The 25,232-nt window shown below is 40.9% G+C and overlaps 1 protein-coding gene across 2 annotated transcripts in view; it reads left to right on the top strand.

Annotated features, from left to right (window-relative positions):
• KIF3A (kinesin family member 3A) overlaps nucleotides 1–25,232 on the top strand; it is a 1,506,491-nt gene that overhangs the window by 1,391,349 nt on the left and 89,910 nt on the right. For both annotated transcript variants that reach the window (XM_044069250.1, XM_044069251.1), the window contains exons 14-15: nucleotides 12,892–12,945; nucleotides 13,037–13,105. In XM_044069250.1, the coding sequence (XP_043925185.1) occupies nucleotides 12,892–12,945; nucleotides 13,037–13,105 (123 nt within the window). The remainder of the gene's footprint in view (nucleotides 1–12,891; nucleotides 12,946–13,036; nucleotides 13,106–25,232) is intronic.

The following is a 25,232-nucleotide window of genomic DNA, read 5'->3' as shown; positions in this document are numbered from 1 at the left end:
CAGTCCTAATGCACTCAGTAATCCAGAGAATTTTTTTAATATAATAATATATGCATGTTTTCCATCTCCATTAAACATCCACTAACGTTAACTATTTACTACTGGCTAAATTGACTGTGTCAGTAGTATATAGTGCAATACCTAGTTTCTTGTGGTCATAAATACCTTTAGTGTGGCTAAAAGGCAGCTCAGTGTCTAACTTTGCTGTTGCCACAGACTAATGCCTGGACTTCTTTAGTCACTAGAGTCCCCTACATTTCTGAAAAGTCTTCATTGTCATGTTGTGAGTGTAGCACATATTTCTTTTAATAAAATCTATTCCTTTGCTCTAATGTAGTACATCATTGCTTAGTCATTGTTTTCCTTTAAAACTTGAAATCCCCAAAAATACACTGCATCATCCTATCTTGGCATCTTTAAATCGGTCCCATCATTCACAAAAATTAAATATACTTATAAAGTGTCTGTAAGCAGGTAGACTAAAATTCCAATTAACAGTCACATCCAGCAATTTTTGAAGTATGCAAAATGAATCTCTTCTAAGTCATTTAATCAAAGAAGTCAAGACAAATGCCTCATGTACTATTACGTATTATTAAACAGGCCAAATTAAGCAGTCATAAGTTGTTAAAAAATAACAGTACGCATCTTTAGTCAGCCCCTACCAGAAAAATGGAACTTCACAAACCAGCTTACCAGGTCATATATTTCATTACACATTGATAGTCATCCTGTCATTTATCCCATTTCACTCATAAAATATCTAGCAGTCTTGGCCAAGCCAGTAGAGGCAAAAGTAAAAAAGAAATAAATCAATAATAATAATACCAAACGGGCTGAAGTTATAAACAGACCATAATCTATAGCAATAATAAGTTAGGGTACTCACTAAAATATCCACACATCAGTAGACCAATAAACATAAATCTGAAACTGCTACGGTTAGGTACTACATAACAAACAGCATACATTTCATTTGAATGCCCAGAGTATCAAATATGTTGCCAACCATCAGATTTTCCCTGTTTGAGAAAACTGTATAAAAAGCCAAGGGAGGGAGACCACATCATAGAAAAGTGCAAGGCCTCATCAATTTTCTAGCGACATACATTGTTCATATATGACTTACAAGGCGTATATCTCTAGTATTCTCTCCAACATGTGTAAACACTAATATGTGAATTATGCGAAAACATATGCCTGGCTTATTTAATTTCTTCTTGAATCCAGCAGACTAAATTGAAACAAGAGGTCTAAGTCATAAAGCAGCACATATGTAAAAGCATCAGTATACTCCATAATTTTGTATACCTAGGACCACTAACAAAGAAAGCTAGCACCTTACACTTTTGTTGACAAAAAAATCAATTGCTCTCATTTGGCTTTTATTTCTAGATTTGCTAACAATAAGTCCATATAAGGTATTATGCAGTTTTCATAATGTTCACTTCAACAGCTCCAGTCTCCTATCATCAGACAGACACTATCTGGTATATCAACATGGTGAGTGGCTCAACAGTTTGTACACTTGCCTTTGTTGAAAGATCAGATGACTGTTTCTATATGCAATACTAAGCAATAACCCACGCCTGGGTGTGAGTAATGCTTAATTTACCCACGATTGGTGTGGTTTGGTCACGAGGGTGAAGCCTGAGTGGCCAAACAAAGACAACCATGGGTAAATCCAGCATTATCCACACCCAGAAGTGGGTTATTGCTATTATACAATGACATTATTTAAGAAAAAAATACTTACTTTTCTTAAATAATGGCATTGTATAATGCCTCCTTGCTGCCCTTCCGCAGCTGTCCAGTATTCTGCGGCATTCTGATGTACTGCGCATGCGTATGGCTACGCAGTACATCAGAACTGTGTATGTGAAAGCAACGGAGAAAGGAAGATCTCCGTTGCTTTTAAAAACTTGTCTCGCTATGTTAAAAGAGTTTAACATAGCGAGATAGCTTTTAAAAAAAAGCAACAGAGAAAGGAAGATCTCCGTTGCATTTTTTTAAGATATCTCGCTATGTTAAACTCATTTAACATAGCGAGATAACAGCAATGGAGCTCTTCCATTCTCCGTTGCTGTCCAAAAAAAAAAAAAAAAACTTATACCAATGGAAAAAGTCTGGGCGACCAGACTTTTTTCCATTAGTATAAGTTTGATTTACAACGTGCTTGCTGACCAATCAACGTGCACGTTTTGGAATATTAATGGGAGGGGGTCGTTGTATAATGTAAGTGTTAAAATCTTCAACATAATGCCATATTGTTTAAGAATATCCACAAGTTGTCATGAATAACATTATCAAATGTAAAAACAATAACCAGGAAGTTAAATCAGTTTGTAAAAAACACACACGTATCACACCATTAAGAAGATTAATTTACACCGAACCACAAAAAAAAAACATAAGAGCTTTCATCCCAAAAGTAAGGACTTCATCAGATACAAAAACTGAAAGTGCAGCCTTATGTAGGTACAGTAATTAACTCACATGTAAAACAGCCTGCCAGTAATATTCTTTAACCAATTTTCTATTGAATAAAATAAAAATAAAACATAAGAATAAAGTGAGTTTGTGGCGTTATAAAAATAGCATATGAATGTCATAAAATATGAAGTAAAAATAGACTTGTATTAAAGCTTAATAATGTTGATTTAAATGTCCCTAGTTTTTAAATGTAAAATACCATTAATTGATGTCTTCTCATTCAAGCCAGGGGGAGACTGAGCATTTATTTTTTATTTTAATTAATAGAAAATTCATTAAAGAATGTTATTGTCAGGCTGGTGCGCAGTGCTGCCCAGAGAGCAACCTAGCTGTACTTTTTGAGGCACTGGCGCAGGTTTCTTCCCCTAAACCTGCCATAGATTAGCTGATTTTACTAGTTCTACAACAGAATCTAGTCCATTTAGCCCACCCTGCACTACTTATTACAGAATACACCTGGCATAATGGGAGGTCAGTTTCCCACCGTACCTCCAGCCAGCCTTGTTGACATGGACATCCTGAAGCAATGTAGCAATTGCATCATGTATACAGGCTAGGCAACCTACTACTCCTAAAACATGCAGATACAATATGTGAGAGATGTATCTATACTGTAAATCTGGAGTCCATGCTCTGTCTCTCTCATGTAACAAACCAGATACCAAGCAGGTTGTCAGCACCCCACACTCCACCTCCCACACACATACCCAAGCACACAACACATAAACCCACATACTCAGAGGTACTCACTAGAAATATACCAAAGGAGCAAAACCCTCCCAAGTGCAAACCTTCTGCACACAATACAGTCCCAATAACACCCACTACACATAACACATGCATCAGTGTCGCACCCAGTAAGACCCTAAGGCAAAACATATCTAACCAAAAGTCTTGGTCATAGGGAACTCCATAGTGAGACACACAGATGTCCCCCTCACTAAGCTGGACAAGGAGAAGGTCACAATCAGCTTTCCTGTCCAGTGTCAGGATTCGACAAGTCACACACACACACTCAAGTCTTTCAACAAGTACTACTGTTACGACTCCCATTATAGTCCATGTTGGAGTGAATGAACTGAGTCATACCTCACTGGACTGTATGAAGGGAAACATGATGGAGCTTTCAGATTGTGTTTCAAGCAGGTATGTCCCTAGACTTAAGCAGCATTCTTCCCTCACCCAGGATGATGCTACAATACAAACACTCAGAAATGATTGACTTCAACAGTTGGCTTGGCTTCTGATGTCAGTCCATGGGCTTGGCTTCTGATGTCAGTCCATGGGGATCCAGTATCTGACAGCCTGAGATGGACGTCACAGTAGAGCAGTGGTAGCATTGTCGTCTCACAGCAAGAGATTCTCCAGTTTGATTCTCAGCTGGGGTCCCTTCTGTGCAGAGTCTGCATGTCCTCCCTGCATTCGTGTGGGTTTCCTCCGGGTGCTCTGGTTTCCTGCCACGTTTACAAAGACATGCATCTGGAGCATTCCTGCCTGTGCCTCTGCTGAAAATTGGCTTTGTTCCAAGTCGGACTTTCCCGGTAAACAAATGTTAAGTAAATAACGCAGCTTTGCCAGAGATGGTCTTCACCTGTCACCCCTAGACTTTAGGTTGCTGGCAAAGATACTTGCCTCCCTCTATAGTGCCTTTTTTAGGCAATGTCATAAGAACAAAATTCACAACATAAAAATACTCTCCAGAAACAAACTCAGGGTCTTGCTGCTTAATGTTAGGAGTCTAAATCAGAAATTACACACATTTAAGTCACTTCTCACCCTGGAAGATGCTGATGAGCGCACAATAACAGAGTCATGGTTCAAGGTCTCAGAGAGTACCCCAACCATGCAGGGCTACAATGGCTTCCACACATTCAGACCACACAACAAATGTGAAAAGACCAAGGGAGGAAGAATATCCATCTTCATTAAAAACACATACACTTCTAGACTGGTTAAACAGTACGTCTTCCCTAGAGTTACTCCAAGTCGATGTAACCGTAGGAAAGACCACCCTCTATGTCACTGTTAGCTATAGGTACCATTCATGGACCATAAAAACCACACAACCTACCTGGACCTATTTGAGTCACTCTCAGTATAGCCAAGTACCCTGGTCATGGGTGACTTTAACTATCCTTCAATTGATTGGGTAGCATATATGAGCACAAATGCACTTGCCCAAATGTTCCTGGATGTTAACGCAAATGCTCTGGAGCAGATAGTCAGCACTCCCACAACGGGCCTGTAACATCCTTTACATAGTGCTCACCAACATGAGAGATCACTGCACCACCCTATGTCCAATCATAAATCAGTCTCATTTGAAGTAACAGTCATACCTGACCGACCCTCAGGAGCAAAACGATTAAAAAATTTCTCCAAAGCACACTACTGAGCAATGGTATCAATAGTTTCAGACCGCCTGCCAACACTGACAGCAATGACCCCTATACTGAGGTGTACACAAATGTCCTGTATAAATATCTATATAAGTGTATAGACTCAGCCATACTAGAACAGATCAAATCAAGATCTTCACGAAAAAATAATCCACCCTGGTGGACATCCAGCATAAATAGATTATACAATAAGAGAAAGAAACTGCTTTCAAAAAACAAGAAGAAACTGTCTCGGGTAAAGGAAGAGCTTCCTCCAAAGGATAAACAAGCAATTAGACATCTTGTAAAGTCTTCTAATGCTAATTACAAAACTAAATTAGCATCCCTAGCTAAGGGAAATCACAAAGCATTCTTTAGCTATGTCCAAAGTCTGAAAGAGAAGGCCCACCTTTGTGCCGAACTAGCTGTGGATGGTACCACTTATACTGAACCTGAGGACATCACCAACCTGTTAGTGGACAGGTTTGGTGAAAGCTCCCCCCCCCCCTGTCCCCACCAATTGTATCCCATAACATACCTGTCACCAGTCTTCTGCCTTATGTCTCCAGAGAGCAGGTAATAGCTACACTCTCCAAGGCCAAAAACACAACCTCTGAGGGACCAGACAATATCCAAGGCTGCTTATTAAATGGTCTCATACAGGAGTTAGCGGAACCAATGAGCACGCCCTTCATAATCGGTCTAAGCACTGGCTTTGTCCCAACTGAGTGGAAAACAGCACCTGTAATCCCCTTTCACAAAGGGGGTCTCTCATCCGATCCCAGGAACTGTAGACCCATAAGCCTGACCATCCTTATCTGCAAGGCCATGGAAAAAATCATCATGGATCTTCTCAACAAGGATATAGGAGACCTTCAAACTCTTGAACCAATTCAGTTTATTATTTTTTTTAGTTTATTTAAGTTTGATGACTGGGGAAGACCACTGGGCCAAGAAGAGCCCATTTTCAGTGGAGGCCCGTGGAGAAAAGCTCCACAATAATTGCAAGTTACATTTCACATGTTACAAAAGGACATAGTTCACACAGCTAATTAAACATTTACAGATGTGCTCCATGATATTTGCAATTGGCTTGTCACAGTGTTGCAAAAATGAAAATACATAATTCAGTACAGAAATTTTAACATTTGCATAAAGTGAATATTTTTGTTGTAAACTCAGTTGTAGGTTTAACATTTCAAAATATATAGCTACTAGCCATTAATAGGTTAGGAAAGTATTATGCATGGATAGGGTAATAGTATAATTGAGAAATTGATATTGGAGAGTGTAGTACAACAGATATTAGAGAGAAAACTAGTTTTTGGTAGGGGTGGGATTGTTTTGGGTGGGATGAAGTAGTAGTAGAGGTAGTTGGATGAGTCAGTGCAAGGTGGAATGAGGGGGAGGGGTTTAAGTTGGAGTGTGGCAAGGGCATTCCCATTTGGAAGAAAGATGAGAGAGTAGCTGAGATTTGAAATTTGTATGGTTAGGTAGGTTGTGTAGGTGTATGTGGAGAGAGTTCCACTGTTTAGCTAAGGAGTGGGACAGCAGTAGATGTCCAGAAGGTCATGCAGGTTTGTGGACCTGAAGGAGATTTTGGTTTTTGGATCTGAGTGAGCAGTTGGGACTGTAAGGTTTTAAGGAAGTAGCGAGAGCTGGGCAGTTGGCAGGTTTTAAAGATGAACTTGTGGGCAATGGTGAGTTGTAGGTAACTGAGGTAGTTGGATAGTTCAAGCCATTTGAGGGTGAGGAGAGAGTGGCAGTGGTGGGATGAGTTTTTTGAATTGGTTGCAAATTTGGAGATCTTGTGGTAACAAGATTCAAGTTTGAACCGAAGGCCAAGATGGAGATTGGTGAAAAGAGGGGCACCATACATAAGGGAGGGGAATAGGAAGGTGGATGCAAGAGTTTGACGGGTAGTGGGCTTAGGACGTGGTTGTGCCTGTAGAGGAGACCTAACTTTTGGTGGTTTTTCTTGATTGTGTAGCAGATGTGGGTGTCATATTTTAGTTCTTCATCAATAATAATGCCAAGAAGCTTGGTGTTGGGAACGATTTCAAGGAGAGTGTTGTTTTGACTCTGTATGTTGAATGTGGATGTGTCAGTGCAGTTTTTGGTAGGGGAAAAAAACATTAGTTTGGTTTTATTTGCATTTAGTTCCAGATGGTTAGACTGCATCTAGGTTTCTGTTTTGGAGAAGGCTAGTTGGGTTTTTGCTAGGAGTTCGGAGTGGGAGAAGGCTGAACAGATAATTGTTGAGTTATCTGCATATTGGATGATAGATGAGTCTGGGATGGATTTGTGAAAGTTGTTAGTGAATAGGTTGAAGAGAAGAAGGCCAAGAACAGAACCTTGTGGGACACCTGTGGGTGTGGGAACAAAGGGGGAGGTTGAAGTTTTCTATTGGACAGCTTGTTGGGGGTTGGACAAGTAGCTGGAAAACCAGGCGATGGTGGTGGGAGAGAGTGTGTGAGATGGTGTCAAAGGCCTTTGACAGATCTAGGAATAGTGTCTGAGTCGTGTTCGAGGTTTATGGTTTCAAGAAAGGAAAGAAGGGCAGTCATGGTGCTGGCCAGGGCAGAAGCCATGTCGGGTAGGGGAGAGGAGATTGTTTAGTGTTAGGTGTGCCATGAATTGTGCTTGTATTGTTTTCTCTAGTATTTTAGAAAGAGGGGAAAGGATGGCAATAGGCCTGAAGTTGGTGGTATCAGTATTTTTGCAACCTTTGTGGAGGGGGATGGCACCAGATAGAAGGGAACGTATGATTCTTGTATGGATATATTTATAAGAATAGAGATGAAATCGGCAATGCTGTCTGCAGATTGTTTGAGGAAGGTGGGTGGAAGGTTGTCGGGTGCATTGCGACAGGGTTTGAGTTTGAGGAGAAGTCTTTTTATAGTGCTTGTGGTGATGGGCAGAAGGATGTGGAGGAAGGTTGATGATTGGGGTGGTGGTTGGGGCAGGAGGGGGTGGTGGTGGAGGAGGGGGGTGGGAAGGAGGCTGATAGTTTAGCTATACAGTCTATGAAGATTAGCTATACAGTCTATGAAGAATGAGTTAAACAATTTATGAAGAATGAGTTAAACTGGCTGGCTGTTTCAAGGTTGGAAAGGTTGGGATCTGGGCAGGGATTTTCTTTGTTGCCAGGATGCAGCATGGATGAGATGGAGTCCCAGAATTTTTTGGGATTTGTTGACTGCAAGGACTAGAGTTTGGAGTAGTGGGTTTTACGGTCTTTATTATTTTCGTAGTTGCTTATACTCTAGGATGGTGTTAGGGTTTTTATGTTTTTGATATTGTTTCCATTTCTTTGTCCCTTTGGTGCAATGCTAGTTTAGTATCTTTTGATTACCATGGGCAGGGATTGGTTTTGATGCGTTTGGTTCAAGGGGGGACTTCCTATACTCTGGAACAAGCTACCCATCTTTGTCAAGCAAAGTTCCTCATTAGCACTCTTCAAGAAAAATCTTGATGAGTAGATGGGAAATAGGAAATACACCCCAGGGATCACTTCTGTGGCTCTGCTCGACAGGGGCATAGGAAATTAACTTTCTTGGGTGGCGTAAGCCAGGGAACTTTGTTGGCTAGGCTTACTTAGATCCTTGGGCCGATTGCCTTGTACCTACCTATGAACCTATGAGAAGGGTCATGGATGAGTGGTTAAAGTAGGAAACAACATCATCTAGAGGAAGGGTTTTTAGAGGGGGACCAGTCAGTATTCTTTAAGCATTTGGAGAAAGTTAGAGGGTTGAAAGAGGAGAGGTTACGGGTTTAGATGTAGTGGTGGTGGTTATGCAGTGGAGATGGGAGACAGTTGGGGAAGGCTGGTAGGTGATCGCTGAGAGGATCAGGCAATGTTCCGGCTTTAGTGATAAGGTTTGGATGAGTTGTTAGGATCCAGTCAATGATGGTACCAGAGGTACCATCTTTATTTGGTCTGGTTGGAGATTGTATTGATTGGGAGAAGTTGTACCAGGTTGTTTGTGTGGGAGGGGCTTCAGAGTTGATAGTATTCCAGTTGATGTTGGTATCACCGAGTATATAGGTTTCATTTTTTATATTGTAGGAGAATCAGGGCAGGATGTTTTCAAGAGTTTTGATATTATCACCAGGGGGAGTATAGGGGGCAGCTATGCATATGGACTTGTGGTTGTTTATTTTTAGTAAACGTATTATAATTTCAGCATTGGCAAAGGTTGGTATTTTATTGGAGTAGGGAGTTATGGTATGGGAGGTGGGGTAATTTATTGCTACTCCACCTCCTTTTTTGTGGGCTCTGTTGTTGCGAATGATTTGGAAACCTGGTGGTAGGATTTCACTATCTTTTATATAGGTTTTCAGCCAGGTTTCAGAAATGGCGGTAATGTCGGGGTGGTTATGGGAGAGCCAGGCTTGGAGGTTAGGGATTACACCTTCCGGAAGGAGCAGCAGTTGCCAAACAGAATCAATCAGAAACAATCAGTGCAAAGGTTAGCAACTATAGAAATAGGGCAGCCTATCGTTTTGGTTTGAATGTTACCTTTCTGTTTGTTTTTATTATTTATGCACCAATGGGGAGCTGCAGTTCACTGAGAAGTAGGAAAATAATGTAGTTATGCTATGGGGTTTTAGAAAGGGACATGCAGTAAATAATGACTCAATAGAGTACTAATTAAAAAAATAATGGAATATGGTATAAGCGAGTACACTACTGGGGATTCCTGTGAAGCAAGGGCAGAAAAGCTAAGTCAAATGATGATGCCTTTCTACATCAGGTTTTTTGATTCAATATGTAAGTGCATTCATAAATACAAATGGTACTTAGTTCTACACACTACTGAGGGATGCCCGTGGGACAGACAGAAACAAGAGTGTAGTCAGGCAAAAGTTTTTAGTATTTAAAGATGGCACTGCAGCTCAGAGGAGGAATAAGTAAACTCTCAAGAGGAAGAGGAAGGGAATAGACAGGACTGACCGGGCTGGGAAGCTTACGATAAGATTATGTTAGGAGACTGAGAGAAGGGGGATGATTAAGAGCCAGGACTTGGAGAAAGCTGTGAGAAAACAGGTTTGACAGGGCTAGGAAACTTGCACTAGAATTATGTTAGGAGAATAAGAAAAGGGGGGGGGGTATGGACCAGGACTTGGAGAAAGCTGTGAGAAGACAAAAACAATCAACCAGCTAGCCCAGGGCAGTACCTAAAGGTGTCTGTTTATCTGTGTGAATTCAAAAGCGGATTTAGTGGAGCATCAGGGAAGCAGAATATAAAATAAATGTAAAGCTTTGAGAAACTGTATACATTTCTTACAATAAACGGGAGAATAAAATATAAGAATATAAAATAAATGTGATATACAGGATAAATAAAATATAAGAATATAAAATAAATGCAAAGCTTTGGAAAAATATATATATTTGTTACAGTAAATGGGAGGAAAAAGGGGGGGGGGTCCAGTAGTGTGCACAGCAGAAGAATCGGTAGGGGTATCACAAGAGAGAGAAGATTATAATAGACCTACACTGCTCACAGTCTGTTGATAAAAGTAGAACTTGCACTGGTTTGTATGGGGTTCTGCTTTTCGTGTTATTGTATGCAGGCAGTTGCATCGTTTTTTTTTTTTTTTTTTTTTTTTTTTTTTTGGACTTTTGAATGTGTGTAAGGGACTGTAAGGAGAGAGAGTGGTGTTAATATGAAGCCAGAAAAGGGGGTAGATGAAGTAAATAAGTGGAAATAAGAGAGAGCCAAGGAAATACCACAGTTTAAGTAGTTCAGCTAAGCAGTACTTAATCAAATAAATTAGTTAAGGAACAAGCAGTGATAATTAATAAGAAAGTCACCCTGTTCGGTAATATGAAATTCAGTCTATTGCCACCTTAATTTCATTTCACTTTGGGTTAGTTAAGGGCAGATCTTGCCTGCTAAGCCTGGTAGACTTTTTTGAGAATGTCACCAAGGCCCTGGATGAAGGCAGATTAGTTCACACTGCCTGTCTCAATCTAACCGTGGCCTTTGACAGAATCCCTCACTCAGGCATCATTGGGAAACTCACTCAGCTGGGGACTAACTCTTGTGTCACTAAATGGGGTGCCTGCTGGCTCACAAACAGAACATGTGCACACACAGTCAAAATCGGGGATGCCAGCTCTACTAGCAGACCTGTTATCAGTGGTGTTCCACAGGGATCTGTGCTAGGCCCCCTACTGTGTGGTATCTATTTTTCCGAAGTTCTGTTCAAAATAGATGGCCTATGGCTTGCCAAGTTTGATGATGACTGCAAACTGGGTGCAATCATCGAATCTCCCAAAGATGTCAACATACTACAAAATGGGCTTATACAGACAAATGAGTGGTGTCAAAGCCACATAGATAAACTAAACACAAAAAAATGCATTATCATCCCTTCGGCAAAGAAGAAACCCCTGCTAATTGCAACATTAATAATATCCCCCTAAGTTCAAACCCAGTGGTGAGAGATTTAGGAACGCCAGTTGATAGCATCAAGTGTCCACAGTAGTAAGGAAGGGCTTCTATATTGCACACCTCATAAACAAGGGTAAAGCATCCAAAGCTAAGGAGATTACAACTCCCCTGTACTCTGCTTTCATCAGACCAATAATAGAGTACAGTGCTCCCTTCAGTATATAACTCACCAGACATCTGCACCAGCTGGAGAGACCTGAGAGGTTTCTCACCAAGAAAATTCATGGCCTGCAACACATGACCTACACAGACAGATTGAAGGCCCTATCACTTTACTCAGTATCGTATAGACTTCTTGGAGGCGACTTGTGCCTGGCTGGCTTAAAGAGCAGTCTCATACCCTGCCTTGATGAAGCTGCTGCATATCCACAAATCCAATGGGATAAGACTCGCTCGCTTTAGGGATCTTAAACTAGCCTGCAATATTAACAGGACATGCTGGAGAGACAGATATGTCTCACAGAAGTTGCCACTCTTCTATGTATCTTGGTCCATAAGGGAACAAGGGTATAACATGGCTAGGCTTGTTGAGGCCTTAGCGCCAATAGCCAAGTAACCTCCTGTGATCCTGCAAAGATCTATTAATCATTCATATATAAAGAGACACTTTTTTAATGTACTGGTTGCCTGGTTTCTGTTTAATTATGTGCTGCAGAGATGATGCAACTTTGGAGGTAAGCAAAAAGAAAAGGAACTGGTGGCACAACCCAGGGTCTGCAGACATTATTGCTTGACAGTGCTTGTAATCAGTGTAAGAAGCTTGTCTACTGCCAGCTCAGAACTGCTTTACAAGAATGATGGATCCAGATAAGAAGTGCATGGTCTATACTTCAGGTTAAGGAAGGTTGCAGATGAAAAACAAGAGAGCAGCAGTATAGTATAAGTGAGGTCTGTATAACTGCTTATTTTTCTTAGCTAATTTGTTGTAGTCAACTGTCAGTCCTTTAGAGGTTTGTATGTGAGCATGGGGAATATTTTTTTCTTTCTGCATGTAACATTGATGTAGGAAAATGGAGGTGACACTGAATAGGTAAGCATTTTAAATGTCAGGATCCGCATGAGCTAATCTGAAAATATTGGGACTAAATGGCCGAAGAACTTGACTTCTATATGCCAAGTCAGAGATGGCCATTCTTCAGGGTATTTCCTTTTTTCTCAGAGGTATGACAATCTTGGAGATGGTTCAGGGGTGGGGATTACCCCCCAGCCACATGACATGGTGCAGAGAGACTTGCCTCCCTGCAAAAAATATGTTCAAAGGAAAAGAGAGGTGTTTGAGATGTGCTCTTCTCCTGCAGTTTGTCTTTTTTTTCAGTCTTTTGGCTCTTGGCAGCATTTCAGCAAGGAGCCCTCTGGTAAGATTTAGGAAATTATACGTAGAAAATGGATATATGGATAAGGTTTAAAAATCATGTACTTTCAGTTCAGAAAATCCCACAGATTTTAATATGCAAGGATAAATGCATTTTTATCTATGTGTGTACAGATACATATGTTTTGATTTTGTCACCATATTAGTTTTGTACAGTAATATTTTGTGTGCATTTTTTTTTCAGGAAATGATTGAAAATTATGTTAATTGGAACGAAGACATTGGAGAGTGGCAGCTGGTAAGCATCAGGTGTATAGTTTGCATGAAGCTCTGAAAACTATTTTAGAAATTATACTCATTTTAATGTTAACACTTTTTTCTTATTTCAGAAATGTGTAGCATACACTGGTAATAACATGAGAAAACAGACTCCTGTACCTGACAAAAAAGAAAAAGATGTAAGCTAATTTATTTTTCTTGTGATTTGCTGTAGATTGTTTGGTGTTTAGCATTGTATTTCTAGACGTTTGCCTGAAAGTAAGGAACTAAATGGTGATTGGTATACTGAATGAGTCTCTGAAAATTCTCTTGTCTTAAGAAGGCTCAGCGGGTATTACAGTTTGGACTTGTAGTCTTCAAGCTGAACAACTTTTGCTGTGCTTGGGAAGAGCGAGAATGGTGTCTTCGCTCCTATTACTTACTGCATGCGTGATGACTGGGTATAATAAATGGTTCCCTCATACTAATTTATTAGCTGTATAAGTTTTATGAAACGTGTATGTTCCCTTGTGTTACACAGTCCATGCATTAGTTTCATGTTTTACATATTTGCTAAATATAAGTGTTTGTTTAGTTGCATATAACTGATATTCCTCACTTAACCATGTTTTTTCTGCTTCTGTTGGTCATATGATATAGTGGGCTGCCTTTCCTAGTAGAAATTCTTTGTTGCATTAAGTGAAAAATAAAGATGTAATGGCAAAAGCATTATATATGTCGGAGGACCTTAAACTTCCACAGTGTACTACACATTTTTTCATAGAAATCCAGTAAACACAAGAATGACTAATGTAAGGATTAAAAATTTGATGAGCTTAAGGATATCAGAAACTATTGCTCAGAATCAACTAAAGAAGCAAGGCTTCCCTTGATTGGATCCTTCACTCTGTATGGTGTTAGGAGACTTTCTTGAGTTAGCCAGTTCTAGCCTTAGTGTTTCTGTAATTGAGCTGTGCTCTTAATCGTGAAACTTTTAACTTGCTCACTAGCTCATTAAAAAGAGCTATGTTCACTTACTCCTACATCTTCGGTAAGGGTATTGACCATACTGTAGAGAAGCCATCTGTCTCAGCAGACCACAGCTGTCTTATCTACCTCCCAGTACCGAGCTGAATTGAGGTGGGCTACCAGCCTCAACTCTGAGCTGAGATACAAGATGACTAGAAGCTTCTGAGCTTCCAAAAAAACATAAGTTGCCTGTTTTTTTGCTACTATTTACTGAACTTTTTTATTGCCCAACACCTATTTTTATAGTGTATTTATTTACTATGTACTAAACTACACTGTTGTACTGCAATTGTCTGCTTTACAGAACCTGTTAAACCAAATTTTATTGTTGTTTTCACTGTTTACAGAGCTTGTTGTTAGTTTCACTGTTTAAGTATTTACTGGCATTTTTCATTGTTTTTAAGCAGTCTCTTCTGCTTGTTCTGGTTTTCCTGCTGTGGTTAAATAACTGATCTGTTAACTGTTTAAAACAATTTTTGGAGCCTCCTTGCTGATTTTCTGCCGTTTTAAACATTTTTTGGTGTCTCACTACTATTTTTTCTGCTGTTTTAAACATTCTCTAGTGTCTTCATGCTGAAACTTGGGTAGCTAGTAGCTGTAGCATAGTCCAGATACAGGCCTGCTGCTTCTGGAACTGTTTGTAGTGGTTTGTTTGCTCTGAGCACGTTTTCTAGGCCATATTGGATTGGAAGGGACCTTTAAGAAAGAAATGTGCTGATTGGGACCTGTCTGGTAAAGGGACACCGGTCTATGGCATTGGCTTAGAATAAGCATTCTCATTCGTCCTTTTGAAGATTTATAAAATTTATTTAAGTTCTTAGCTTCTGGTATTCAATACCTGCATTTTCTGCTTGGTTTGTGAGTCACTCAGCACAGTGCACTGCTGCTTTGTTGTAAGCCAAAGTCAGACAGCTAAATTCCACAAATTTTCATCCACTGAGCTCCTCCGTGATCGATTCTGAATAGACACCCCTAGTGACAACAGTCTTCAACCTAGCATTATGGACAGTTGGACTCCCCTTGTTTCTCCTATCAACCATGTTGACTTATGTCTGTTGAGACAGTGTAGCAATTGTGTCATGTACACAGACAGCCCTCTACTAATAGCACACTCTAATAGAGTGTGAGAGATATATTTACACCAAGAATCTAGAATCTGTACTTTCTGTCACTCAAAACAGTAACACAGAGAAGGTTGTCAACTCACCCACAACTACATATGCTCATAATACCACTACTCATACACATAGTACGCATCAAACATGTAAATCCACATACACAGAGATTCTCTTGAAAAACTTAATGAAACACCAGACACTTCCAAAACACAAGACTGTTATAACTAACTTAGTCCCCACAGCACCCATAACACACAACAACACCAGTGTCTCACCCACCAAGCCAGTAAGGCATAGCACTCAAAAAACACATTTTCTTGTCATTGGAGACTCAGTAGTGAGAGACATGAATGCCCCACTCACCAGGTTGGAGAAAGTCACGGTCAGCTGGCTGTCCGGTGCCAGGATTTGTCAAATCACTCATGCACTCAGATCTCTCAGCAAATACCGTTATGACTCTGTCATAGTTCATGTTGGTGTGAATGACCTGAAATGTACCTCACTGGGCTATATGAAGAGAGACATGGTGGAGCTCTCTGAGTATGTGTCCCAGGCAGATATGTACCTAGCCTTGAGCAGCATACTACTGTCACCTAGAATGGTGCCACAGTATAAACAAAAAATGATTGATTTCAAAAATTGTCTCAGTTTTTGGTGTCATTCAAAGGAGATCCAGTTCCTGTCAGCCTAGGAAGCCATGATTGACAAACCTCACTGCTTTGCCAGAGATAGTTTGCACCAAGCACCTGTAGGCTTTCCACTACTGCCAAAGGCTCTTGGTTTACCCATAGTGCCATTTTAGACAAGGTCTCAAAAACATTACTGATGTGAAATTAGCCAATCAGAACAAAATAAGGGTCATGCTGCTAAATGCTAGGAGCGTAAACCAAGAACTGCACTCCCTAGAAGCACTTTTGTCACTAGAAGATGTAGATGTCTGTGCAGTCACAGAAACCTGTTTCAAGGCCTGAGAGAGTACCCCAGCCTTGCAAGGCTACAATGCCTTCCACACCTTTAGACCGCAAAATGAATGTGTATAAACCAAAGGAGGTGGTGTTTCAATGTATATTAGAGATAAATTCACCTCCCATCTAGTTAGACTGGACATCTCCATGGAGTTACTCCAGGTCCAGGTTACGGTGGGTAAGACCCATATTCAAGTCATAGCTAGTTATAGATCCCCCTGCATGGTGCACGATGCCCATGAGGCCTACTTGACAAAACTGGAGACAAACCAAATTTTACCAAACACACTGGTTATGGGGGATTTAGTTATCCCACCATCAACTGAGAAACCTACACTAGCCCTAACTTGCTAGCACAAATGTTACTTGCCTTTATTAATTCAAATGCCCTGGAACATATTGTCCATAACCTCGACAAAGGGAACAAACATTCTGGATCTGGTCCTCATCAGCATATCAAACAGATGCACTGCCACAACTGTCGAACCGTCATTAGTTTAAACTGACCACAAATCAGTCACCTTCAAGCTGGCACTAACACCAGAACCCACAAAGGGTGAGGTCAGACAAAAAAACTTCACCAAGGCAAACAATACCCTCCTAGGTGAAGGTATAAATGCAGTCCAAGCCCCACCTCCAAGCTGGAAGTGGTAAGTATGCCGAAGCTTACACTAAAGCCCTGTACAGTCGCTTGCATAAGTGTATAAACGTGGCCATACCAGAAAGAATCAAAGCCAGAGCCCCAGTTAAAAACAAGCTGCCATGGTGGACATCCAACATCAACAAACTGTACAATAAATGTAAAAAAGTTGCTGTCCAAGAAAACAACGGCAAAGCCCCAACGATGGAAAAGCACCCTCCTCACCCTCAACAGGGAAATAAGACAACTTGTCAAATCCTCCAAGGGCTCCTTTGAGAGAAACAGCAAGTACAGCCAACGATAACCATAAGGCCTTTTACAGCTACATACGTAACCTAAAGGGTAGGACCCAAGCATGTGCTGAACTTGTGGCTACTGGTATCACACACACTAACCCCACAGAGATAGCAAACCTGCTAGTGGATAGGTTTGGTGAAAATTTCACTCCCTTATCCCCTCCTAACTTGCAACAAACCTTCCCCCAAACTTCCGCCCCCACCCTACATATCTGAAGAGCAGGTCCTCAAAGCCTTGTCCAGGGTAAAAAATACAGCCTGTATGTGACCAGACGACATCCCAGGCTGTCTTCTAAACAGATTAAAACAAGAAATAACATCATCACTAAGTACCCTTTATAATCATAGCCTTAACCACAGGCTTTGTTCCTGTGGAATGGAGAACAGCAACAGTTATTCCCCTCCAAAAAGGTAACCTAGCAACAGACATGGAGACTTATAGACCCATAAGCCTGACCAGTATGATCTGTAAGGTCCTGGAACATATTGTTATGGACCTCATAAATAAAGACATAGATGACCTCCAAACCTGGATCCCACCCAATTTGGCTTTGTGAAGGGCAGATCCTGCCTGTTACATCTGGTGGATTTCTTTGAAAATGTGACTAAGGCCATTGATGAGGGCAAATCTGTGCACACAGCATACCTCGACGAGGCAAAGGCTTTCAACACAATCCCACATTCAGGCATTACTGATAAACTTAGCAAACTGAATATAAACCCCTTCATTGTAAGATGGGTTGCCAACTGGCTCACAAACTGGACACACTATCAAAGTGGGTGACTCCACATCAACCAGCAGACCTGTAACCAGTGGGATGCCACAGGGATCAGTGCTGGGCGCACTACTGTTGGGTATATACTTCTTAGAAGTTCAGGTCAAAACTAAGGGGTTGTGGCTGACCAGGTTTGCAGACAACTGCAAACTAGGTGCAATCATTGCATCCCCAAATGATGTCAGTATACTCCAGGAGGGTCTCATGCAGATCAACGACTGCTTTATTAGTCATGGTCTCAAACCGAATGCAGAGAAATGCTTCATCATTCCCTTCAGCACACACAATATCCCCTCACACTGTCAATTCAAGAACGATACCCTAAATACCCATGAAGTGGTAAGGGACCTGGGATCACAAGTTGACTGCGATCTTAACTTCGACCACCATGTATCTACTGTAGTAAGGAAAGCTTTCTGCATAGCCTACTTAAGTAGTAAAGGCATCACCTTGAGAACAAAAAAAGTTATATCCCCCTATACTCTGCACTTATCCGAACCATAATTGAGTGTAACAATTACAGCAATTAGAGACCTCAGAGGTCTCCAACAAAGATGATCAAGGGGCTCCAGCATGTGCCTTACACAGACCAACTAAAGTCCCTATCACTATACTCTGTATTATGTAGATTTCTTAGGGGAGACTTATGCCTGGCCTACAAAGCAATCCAAGACCCAAACCTAATGAACTTGTTACATATCCGTAAATCAAATGGGACTAGGGCTACCCATTCCAGGGACCTAAATATGGCCTTGCGACTTAAATAGGACATGCTGGAGGGACAGATTTATCTCCCAGTGACTGGCATGTCTTTGGAACAGGCTACCAATTCATGTGAAACAGAGCACCTCTATGACACTGTTAAAGAGGAACCTGGACGAGTGGATGGGGAACCATAAATTCTCACCGGGGACAGAGCCCACAAGCCTCCTGGATATGGGCAGTCATCACTAAATGCAGTCTTTGGTATTGACTAGCATTTCTATGGCATTACATTGGGATGAAATGACTAGACTTAAAATGACCTCTGAGTCAATAGCCTAGTAATCTCCAATGATCCTACGATACCCTGACTGGCAGTCCTAACCATACAAACCAAGTCCCATTTCTGCACCTCACTGAGGAACCAAAAAAACTGCCCTTCACTGATCTAGCACTCCTGTTCCTCACCTGTCTCCAAAGGAGTTGCGAGGTCCATCGTTCAAGGAGCAAAAAAATATATTTTCTGCGTTTAAAAACTGTTGCAAGCTGACATCACATACAATATGCTGAAACAAAAGATTCAGTCCTTACAGCAGTTTTTTTTTTCCATAGTGATATTCAGAAATGACAGTGCAACACTAATGCCATTTACAGCCCCTAACACCTTGTTCCTGGGGCAGCTGCCCCCTTTACCCCCCCCCCGCTATGCTACTGTGTGTTAGAATTCTCCTGAAGTACATATCTTCCTTCTTGCAGCCTATCACTGACATACACTGGCTGATCTTTTCAATGAAAGTGTTGGTTCTCATCCAGGCTGCAGGGAATGTGTGTCTGTGTTCCTGTCTGCTGTCTCTGGGAAGAGTTACTGCTCATCCAGACTGTTTATAGGGGTTCTAAATTAAAGATGAAGTGCAGTTGCAACATTTACCTTTTTGCTTATGAACTTTTCCCCCTTCATTAGCTTCTTTCGGTTCACATGCCATATGATGATGATGATGAGAATGAGTGGAATTCCTTTCTCCAGAACAGGATTGAGCTGCAGCAGTCAAGGGCATGGAAAAATTGTTTCTCTTATAAAAGGAGAAAAGCACAGAAATAAGCTACGTTACATGCAGGTTAGCATTGCACCTTCTGCGGATGTCTCCTTACAGTACAGTCCAGCCACTGTGAGAAAGTTTATGAACTAAGATAAAATTATATTTCATCGCTAAATTACCTTATTGTCTCACACAGGATAAAATGTAAATTGTGTATTTCTTTATGTACTTGGTTGCTATGTGAAGTTGGAAATATTGTTCCCTCAAAACTGCAAACAAACTGAGGCTTTTCAAGTGTTTTTAAAGCTTGGCTTCTGAACTTTCTCAGTACTGCTTACCTTTACCTTCCTTGCCAGGTACTCCGTAATTACTTGGAATGCAAGCCTTGGATCCAGGAACTATGATTGAAATCCAGGCTAGAACAAGGAGATGTTTAACAGACTGTCTTACTGGTAATTAAGCTTCAGACTCCTCTCTCTGCATGTCTGTGGATGTGAAGAACCAATAAGTTGTGAGAGCAGGATTGTCCTTCACAACCACGGACAGCAGTCTTTCATGTTTTTTTTTTCCTAGTGCTACTGGAAGAGAAGCATCTCTGAGAAGACCAACGTCTTCTGCCTTTTTTATTCTCTGGAGCTCAGATAATAAACCCTTTGGTGTTATTTTATTCCTCCCTCTGCCTTTTCTGTGTGCGTGTGCGTGTGCGTGTGTGCGTGTGTGTGCGTGTGTGTGTGTGTGTGTGTGTGTGTGTGTGTGTGTGTGTTTAAGAAACTAAAACTCAAACAAATAAAAAAGTGCACCTCCTTAGCAGACCTTTATTTCCTGTTGTTACTAAAGGAATTTCTTGTCTGGTGTAAGTGTAACTGTAATTTCATAAGGGTTTATAACATTTTTCTACATGTTTTATTGTATTTTTGAAAGGCTGGACAGTTTTTACTTTACTGTGGCTGTTTCTGCCAACTGCTTTCTTGCCTTGTGGTGCCATAATTGCGAGTAAATCGCAGCTATTATTTACATTAATTTCAGGCATTATTTTCAATCTTTTGAAAGGAAAGCTTGTTGGTTTCACTTTTTTAAACTATATCTTGTGTAAAGAGGTGAATTAAGTTATTTAATGAGATTTTAAATTAGTTATTTAAATCACAATTTTGGGTTCCATTTTTATTTTGACAGGAGTTTTTCTTAAGTTTATATTGAATTCCTTATTGTAGGCTAATTTACACTGTTTTTATACGTATGGGTCTGAAATTAGCCATTTATTGATTTTTGTTTGGGGCTTTTGATTATCTGTATTAGTGCTTAGTGTTAACTACTGAATTGCTGGCTTTTTCTTTGGTACAGTATTCTGTTTGCTTCTCTGTTTAAATAGTCTTTATGTTACTGTTTTAAGGGAGGATATAGAGGAGTTAGCTTTTTATTTCCTGGGAGTGCAGTTTCACCAGTATTTTTTTACTGACCTGGCTGGATTTTTGCTGCCTGTGTAGATGGACTTTGTAATCCCCCCCCCCCCCCCATGGCAATTTACTCTGTATGAACATCTCTAAAATGAGGAAGTCTAGCCTTTATAATGTGGAGCACATACTGCCACCTTGCTAACAGCTTCAGCTAGGAAGGTCATAGGATGGTTAAAATATGCTGTTTTTACTTGTAAAAGAGATTTTAATGAATTAATTTGATTCTTTTCTATTTACCGTGGATATCTGTTTAAAATTCCTAACATTTAATGTGTGTCAAACCCTTTCAGTGTGGATCTTTGAGGAACATGAACTTTTTTTAAGACCCCAAATGAGGTATGCTCCTTGTAATGAGGTACACTTGAAAAGGTATGCTGTTTGGACCTAAAAAAACACAACAATTAAACAAGAAATATGCCTCAGCCAACAGCTTTTGACTCCGCAGTAGCCTTAACCAAGAGCAAACTGTTGCACAGTTCATTGTCTTTTTTTCTTCCAGGTCCCCTAGTGTTTTGTTGGTACATCAACTGTGCAGGATACTAGGGTCAAATGCACAATCTGGTGCTGTACCAGTGCCTGGTTCAGGTACAGAAGAACAAAATACTTTAGGTGCAAGGAAAGTCAGGGGTGCAGAATCCATTACCAGGGTTAAGTTTCCCTCCAGGGATTCTCCTACTGTAGTGCATGCAAAAAGAGACAAAAAAACTCGCCACTTAGTTAAGCATCAGTCTTCAGGTTTCCCACTGGAGATGGTGGCAATAGCTAGATCCATTGTTCAAGAAGTTGGCTCTGGGGTACATTCCCAGGTTAATAGTAACTCCAGTATTTCCATCCTAATTTTTTCTGCATTGGATATTAATTTTGTAGAAGATCTTATGTCTGAGGGTTCAGATGTATCCGAATTGGATCTTTCAGTTGCCTCTGATGACAGGCTGGTACAGGAACCCAAACAGACATTTTCTTTTTCCCAAATGATGACTAGATTTAGAGATGTATTTAATTGTGAGCAATTTTCTGCTGCACCCGAGTGACAAGATCTGTGATCTTTTGGAGAATGAGAAACCAATCTTTCAGCCCATCCATCCTGTGATCACAGCATTGGAGGGAGTTTATAAGAAAGCCTGTAGTTCTCCTTTGTTTATTGAGACTGTCCTTAAAAAAAAGTGTTTGGGGAAATTTAAGGTTTCCTCCACCTTGCTGGGTCTCCAGGTCCTTTGTGTCTAGTCCCAGCTTCTTTGTCTGTTTCTAATAAAAAGTCTGTTTTTTTTTATTCTAGTCCAGTTTCTCTAGATAAACCAACAAATGGCTAGAACCTCAGGGGCAGAAGCCATTGTAGTACAGTACAGTAGCGTTTAAAATATTTAACTATCAGTGTTTTACGTGGAGATTTGTTTTGAGATGCAGGAATAGTTTAAAAGAGTTTGCTGCATCATTGTCTGCTGAGCAAAAGGTTTATGTCAAAGATATTGTTACCAGTGTTTCTCAGATGTCATAACATGCTTTTAAGAGAGTCTTAGAAGGGGCTGACACTATTTCTAAAAAATGTAGCTTTGTCAGTCGTGATGAGGAGGTATGTTGGTTACAGAGCCACAATTTTTCTGATAACATAAAAAATGGCATTTTGAATGAATCTGATTATGTGTCTGGTACTTTAGCTAATCAGATCCTTAAACAGGGATGACAGAGGTAAATTGATGCAGGGTGTGTCGAACATTTTTCATATTCCTACATTTTCTTCCTTTAAACAGGATAATTTTTGGTGGCCTCTTAGAAAGAAGTCTCAGCCTAACAAGAACCAAGGTACCTCAAGGAAGCAGCAGGACAGCATATGTACCAAGTCCAAGAATAGGGGTCCCGTTTCCAAAAAGGATTCATCCCCTCCCAACTTATGACTATGCCAGAATGAGGCACCCATCTATTTCAAGTCTCTTTGTGGGTGCTGTATCTCTCAAGTTGTCTCTCAACAAGGTGGCATGGCTGTCTGTAGTTTCTGACAAATGAGTCTTCAACATCGTGGGCAAGGGTTACCAATAGCTGTCGAATGGCCATCCTTCTCCATTCAAGCATTCCCTCCTCATTCACTGGACCAGTCTTTGTTATTCCCTCTTATTCTCCATCATATACTGGACTTGGGGGCAGGGTTGGGAGCTCATAGAACTGAGTGTTAATCCAGGCCTTCTGTTTCCCTTTTGATTTAGGTACAGCGTTCAGACAGATCCACCTGACTTTGCATGGGAAAATGTGCCAAAGGGAGAGCAAGTGCAAGTTGTTTGGAGTCCCAGGGATGAACAGAAGCACATTGGTATCAAGGAGATGTTGGTGGTGATTCATGCATTGAAGGCTTTTTTGTTACCTTTGGACTCAAGATCCCCCTCCATGTGATATCGGTCAATATCACAGTTGTGTGGCGTCTCAACAAATGGGGGTACGAGATTTTACCCTCTGTGCCGGTTGGCAATGATGGCCTGGGATGTAACTTCTCAGTATTCTCTCACTCTTCAGCCTTCTTACATCCCATCAGAGCAGAACATTTTGGCAGAAAGACTAAGCAGATTCAGACAGACCCGTAAAAGTGAAAGCTGAAGGAAGAGGTGTTCCAGGATCCTGTCCAGATGTGGGAAACAGCTCAAGTAGATCTGTTTCCTTTCTTTCAAAACAAACAACAAACAAATTCTGTTCCACACATCCTTGCAGCTATACTTGGAGGACAGATACATTTTCGTTTCTTTGGGCAAGAATGCTCCTCTATCCTTTTTCACCCTTTCCTTTGATTCAGAAGGTACTTTCCAAAGTTCATAGGGAAATGCCAAAGATCATTGTGGTGACATCCCGTTGGCCCAGGCAATCATGTTTCTCCCTTCTAATGGTAATTACCACAAACTTCGTCACACTCTGGACTTGCTCACACAGTCTCTGGGGAGACTGGTTCATCCCATTTTAGAGAAAATTCAGTTAACATTCTGGATAATTCAGTTTTGACTCTGTGTAGGCACCTGTTTCATGTGGATGTGCAGCAGATGTTAAAAGAGGCCAGAAAACCTACTACTAGAAAATGTTATGTTTATAGTTGAATAAGGTACTGCCTAGATGGGAATATGGAGTCTGTTGAGGTTAATTTCTCTCTGGTCTTCAAATATTTGATTGAGCTATTTCAGGATGGTTTATTGTATGCGTCCATTAAGGTAAATTTAGCAGCCATCTCTACCTGTCTTCCTGTGGATCTTCCTTTTTCTCCTTCTCTTTTGGTAAAACAGTTTATGAAAGGTGTTTACCTTACAGACACAAGGTGCAGGTTTGATTCTCACACTGGGTAATTAGCTAGGCTTAAAATGGCCCATAAGGGCAGTTAGCCTATTGCTAATCAGTGAACCTAGACCCCCTTGCAAGCAAATCCCTTCTTTGTTGAGATCTTAGTTATGTTCTGGAAAAAATTACTTTGCCACATTTTGAACCAGCAGCTCATGCTGACCTCAAGTTATTGACATGGAAAACTGTTTTGTTTACTAAGTTGACATCTGCAAGCTCTCATGGTGGGGCATCCAAATTTTTGTTTTCCACAAGGATAGGGTCATGTTGGTCACTATTTCTTCTTTCATGCCGAAAGTGGTTTCAGAGTTTACTGTTAAATCAGTCCATCAATCTCCCTGCATTCTCTCCAGAACATAAGAATCTGGGAGAAAGGATTATTCATACCTTGGATGTGCATCAGCAGTTGAGGTACTACCCTTATAGGTTCATAGGTTCATAGGTTTATACTAGGCTATCTGCCCGAGGGCATTTACAAGCCTAGCCCATAGTTTTGTGGCTTACGCCACCCCTTTAGTATGGGGAACTATACCCATTATTTTGCTGTGCCTCTGTCGAGCAGTGACACTGAGGTAATCCCTGGGGTATATCTGCGATCTCCCATCCATTGGTCAAGATTTCTCTTGAACAAGGCCAGCGAGGTGCTCTGCCTCACATATACCGGGATTTTGTTCCACAGCATAGGGAGTCTTTGGGTGATGAATCTATCCCTCCAGCACGTCCTATTAATAACCGTGTCGAGGTTTAAATCACCCGCCCTCGTGGCTCTGACGGATCTAGATTTATTGAGGTGAAGCATATTCATCAAATCTGGGTTTGACATGGCCTTGTATGTCAGGCACAGGTCACCCCTGAGCAAGCGGTAAGCGACCGAATAGAGCTGAAGTTCTTTCAGTCGGGCAGCATAGGACAGATTTTTGAGACCCTTTATCCTTTTGGTGAGGAACTTTTGTGGCCTCTCTAGCTGCTGCAAGTGTCGGGTCAGATACATTCCGAATGGGGCA

This window comes from Protopterus annectens, chromosome 4.part0 (assembly GCF_019279795.1).
Source record: "Protopterus annectens isolate FY-2018-M chromosome 4.part0, PAN1.0, whole genome shotgun sequence".
NCBI classification, from domain to species: Eukaryota; Metazoa; Chordata; order Ceratodontiformes; family Protopteridae; genus Protopterus; species Protopterus annectens.
Note: the sequence above shows the minus strand (reverse complement) of the source record. Positions and strands in the feature narration are given on the sequence as shown.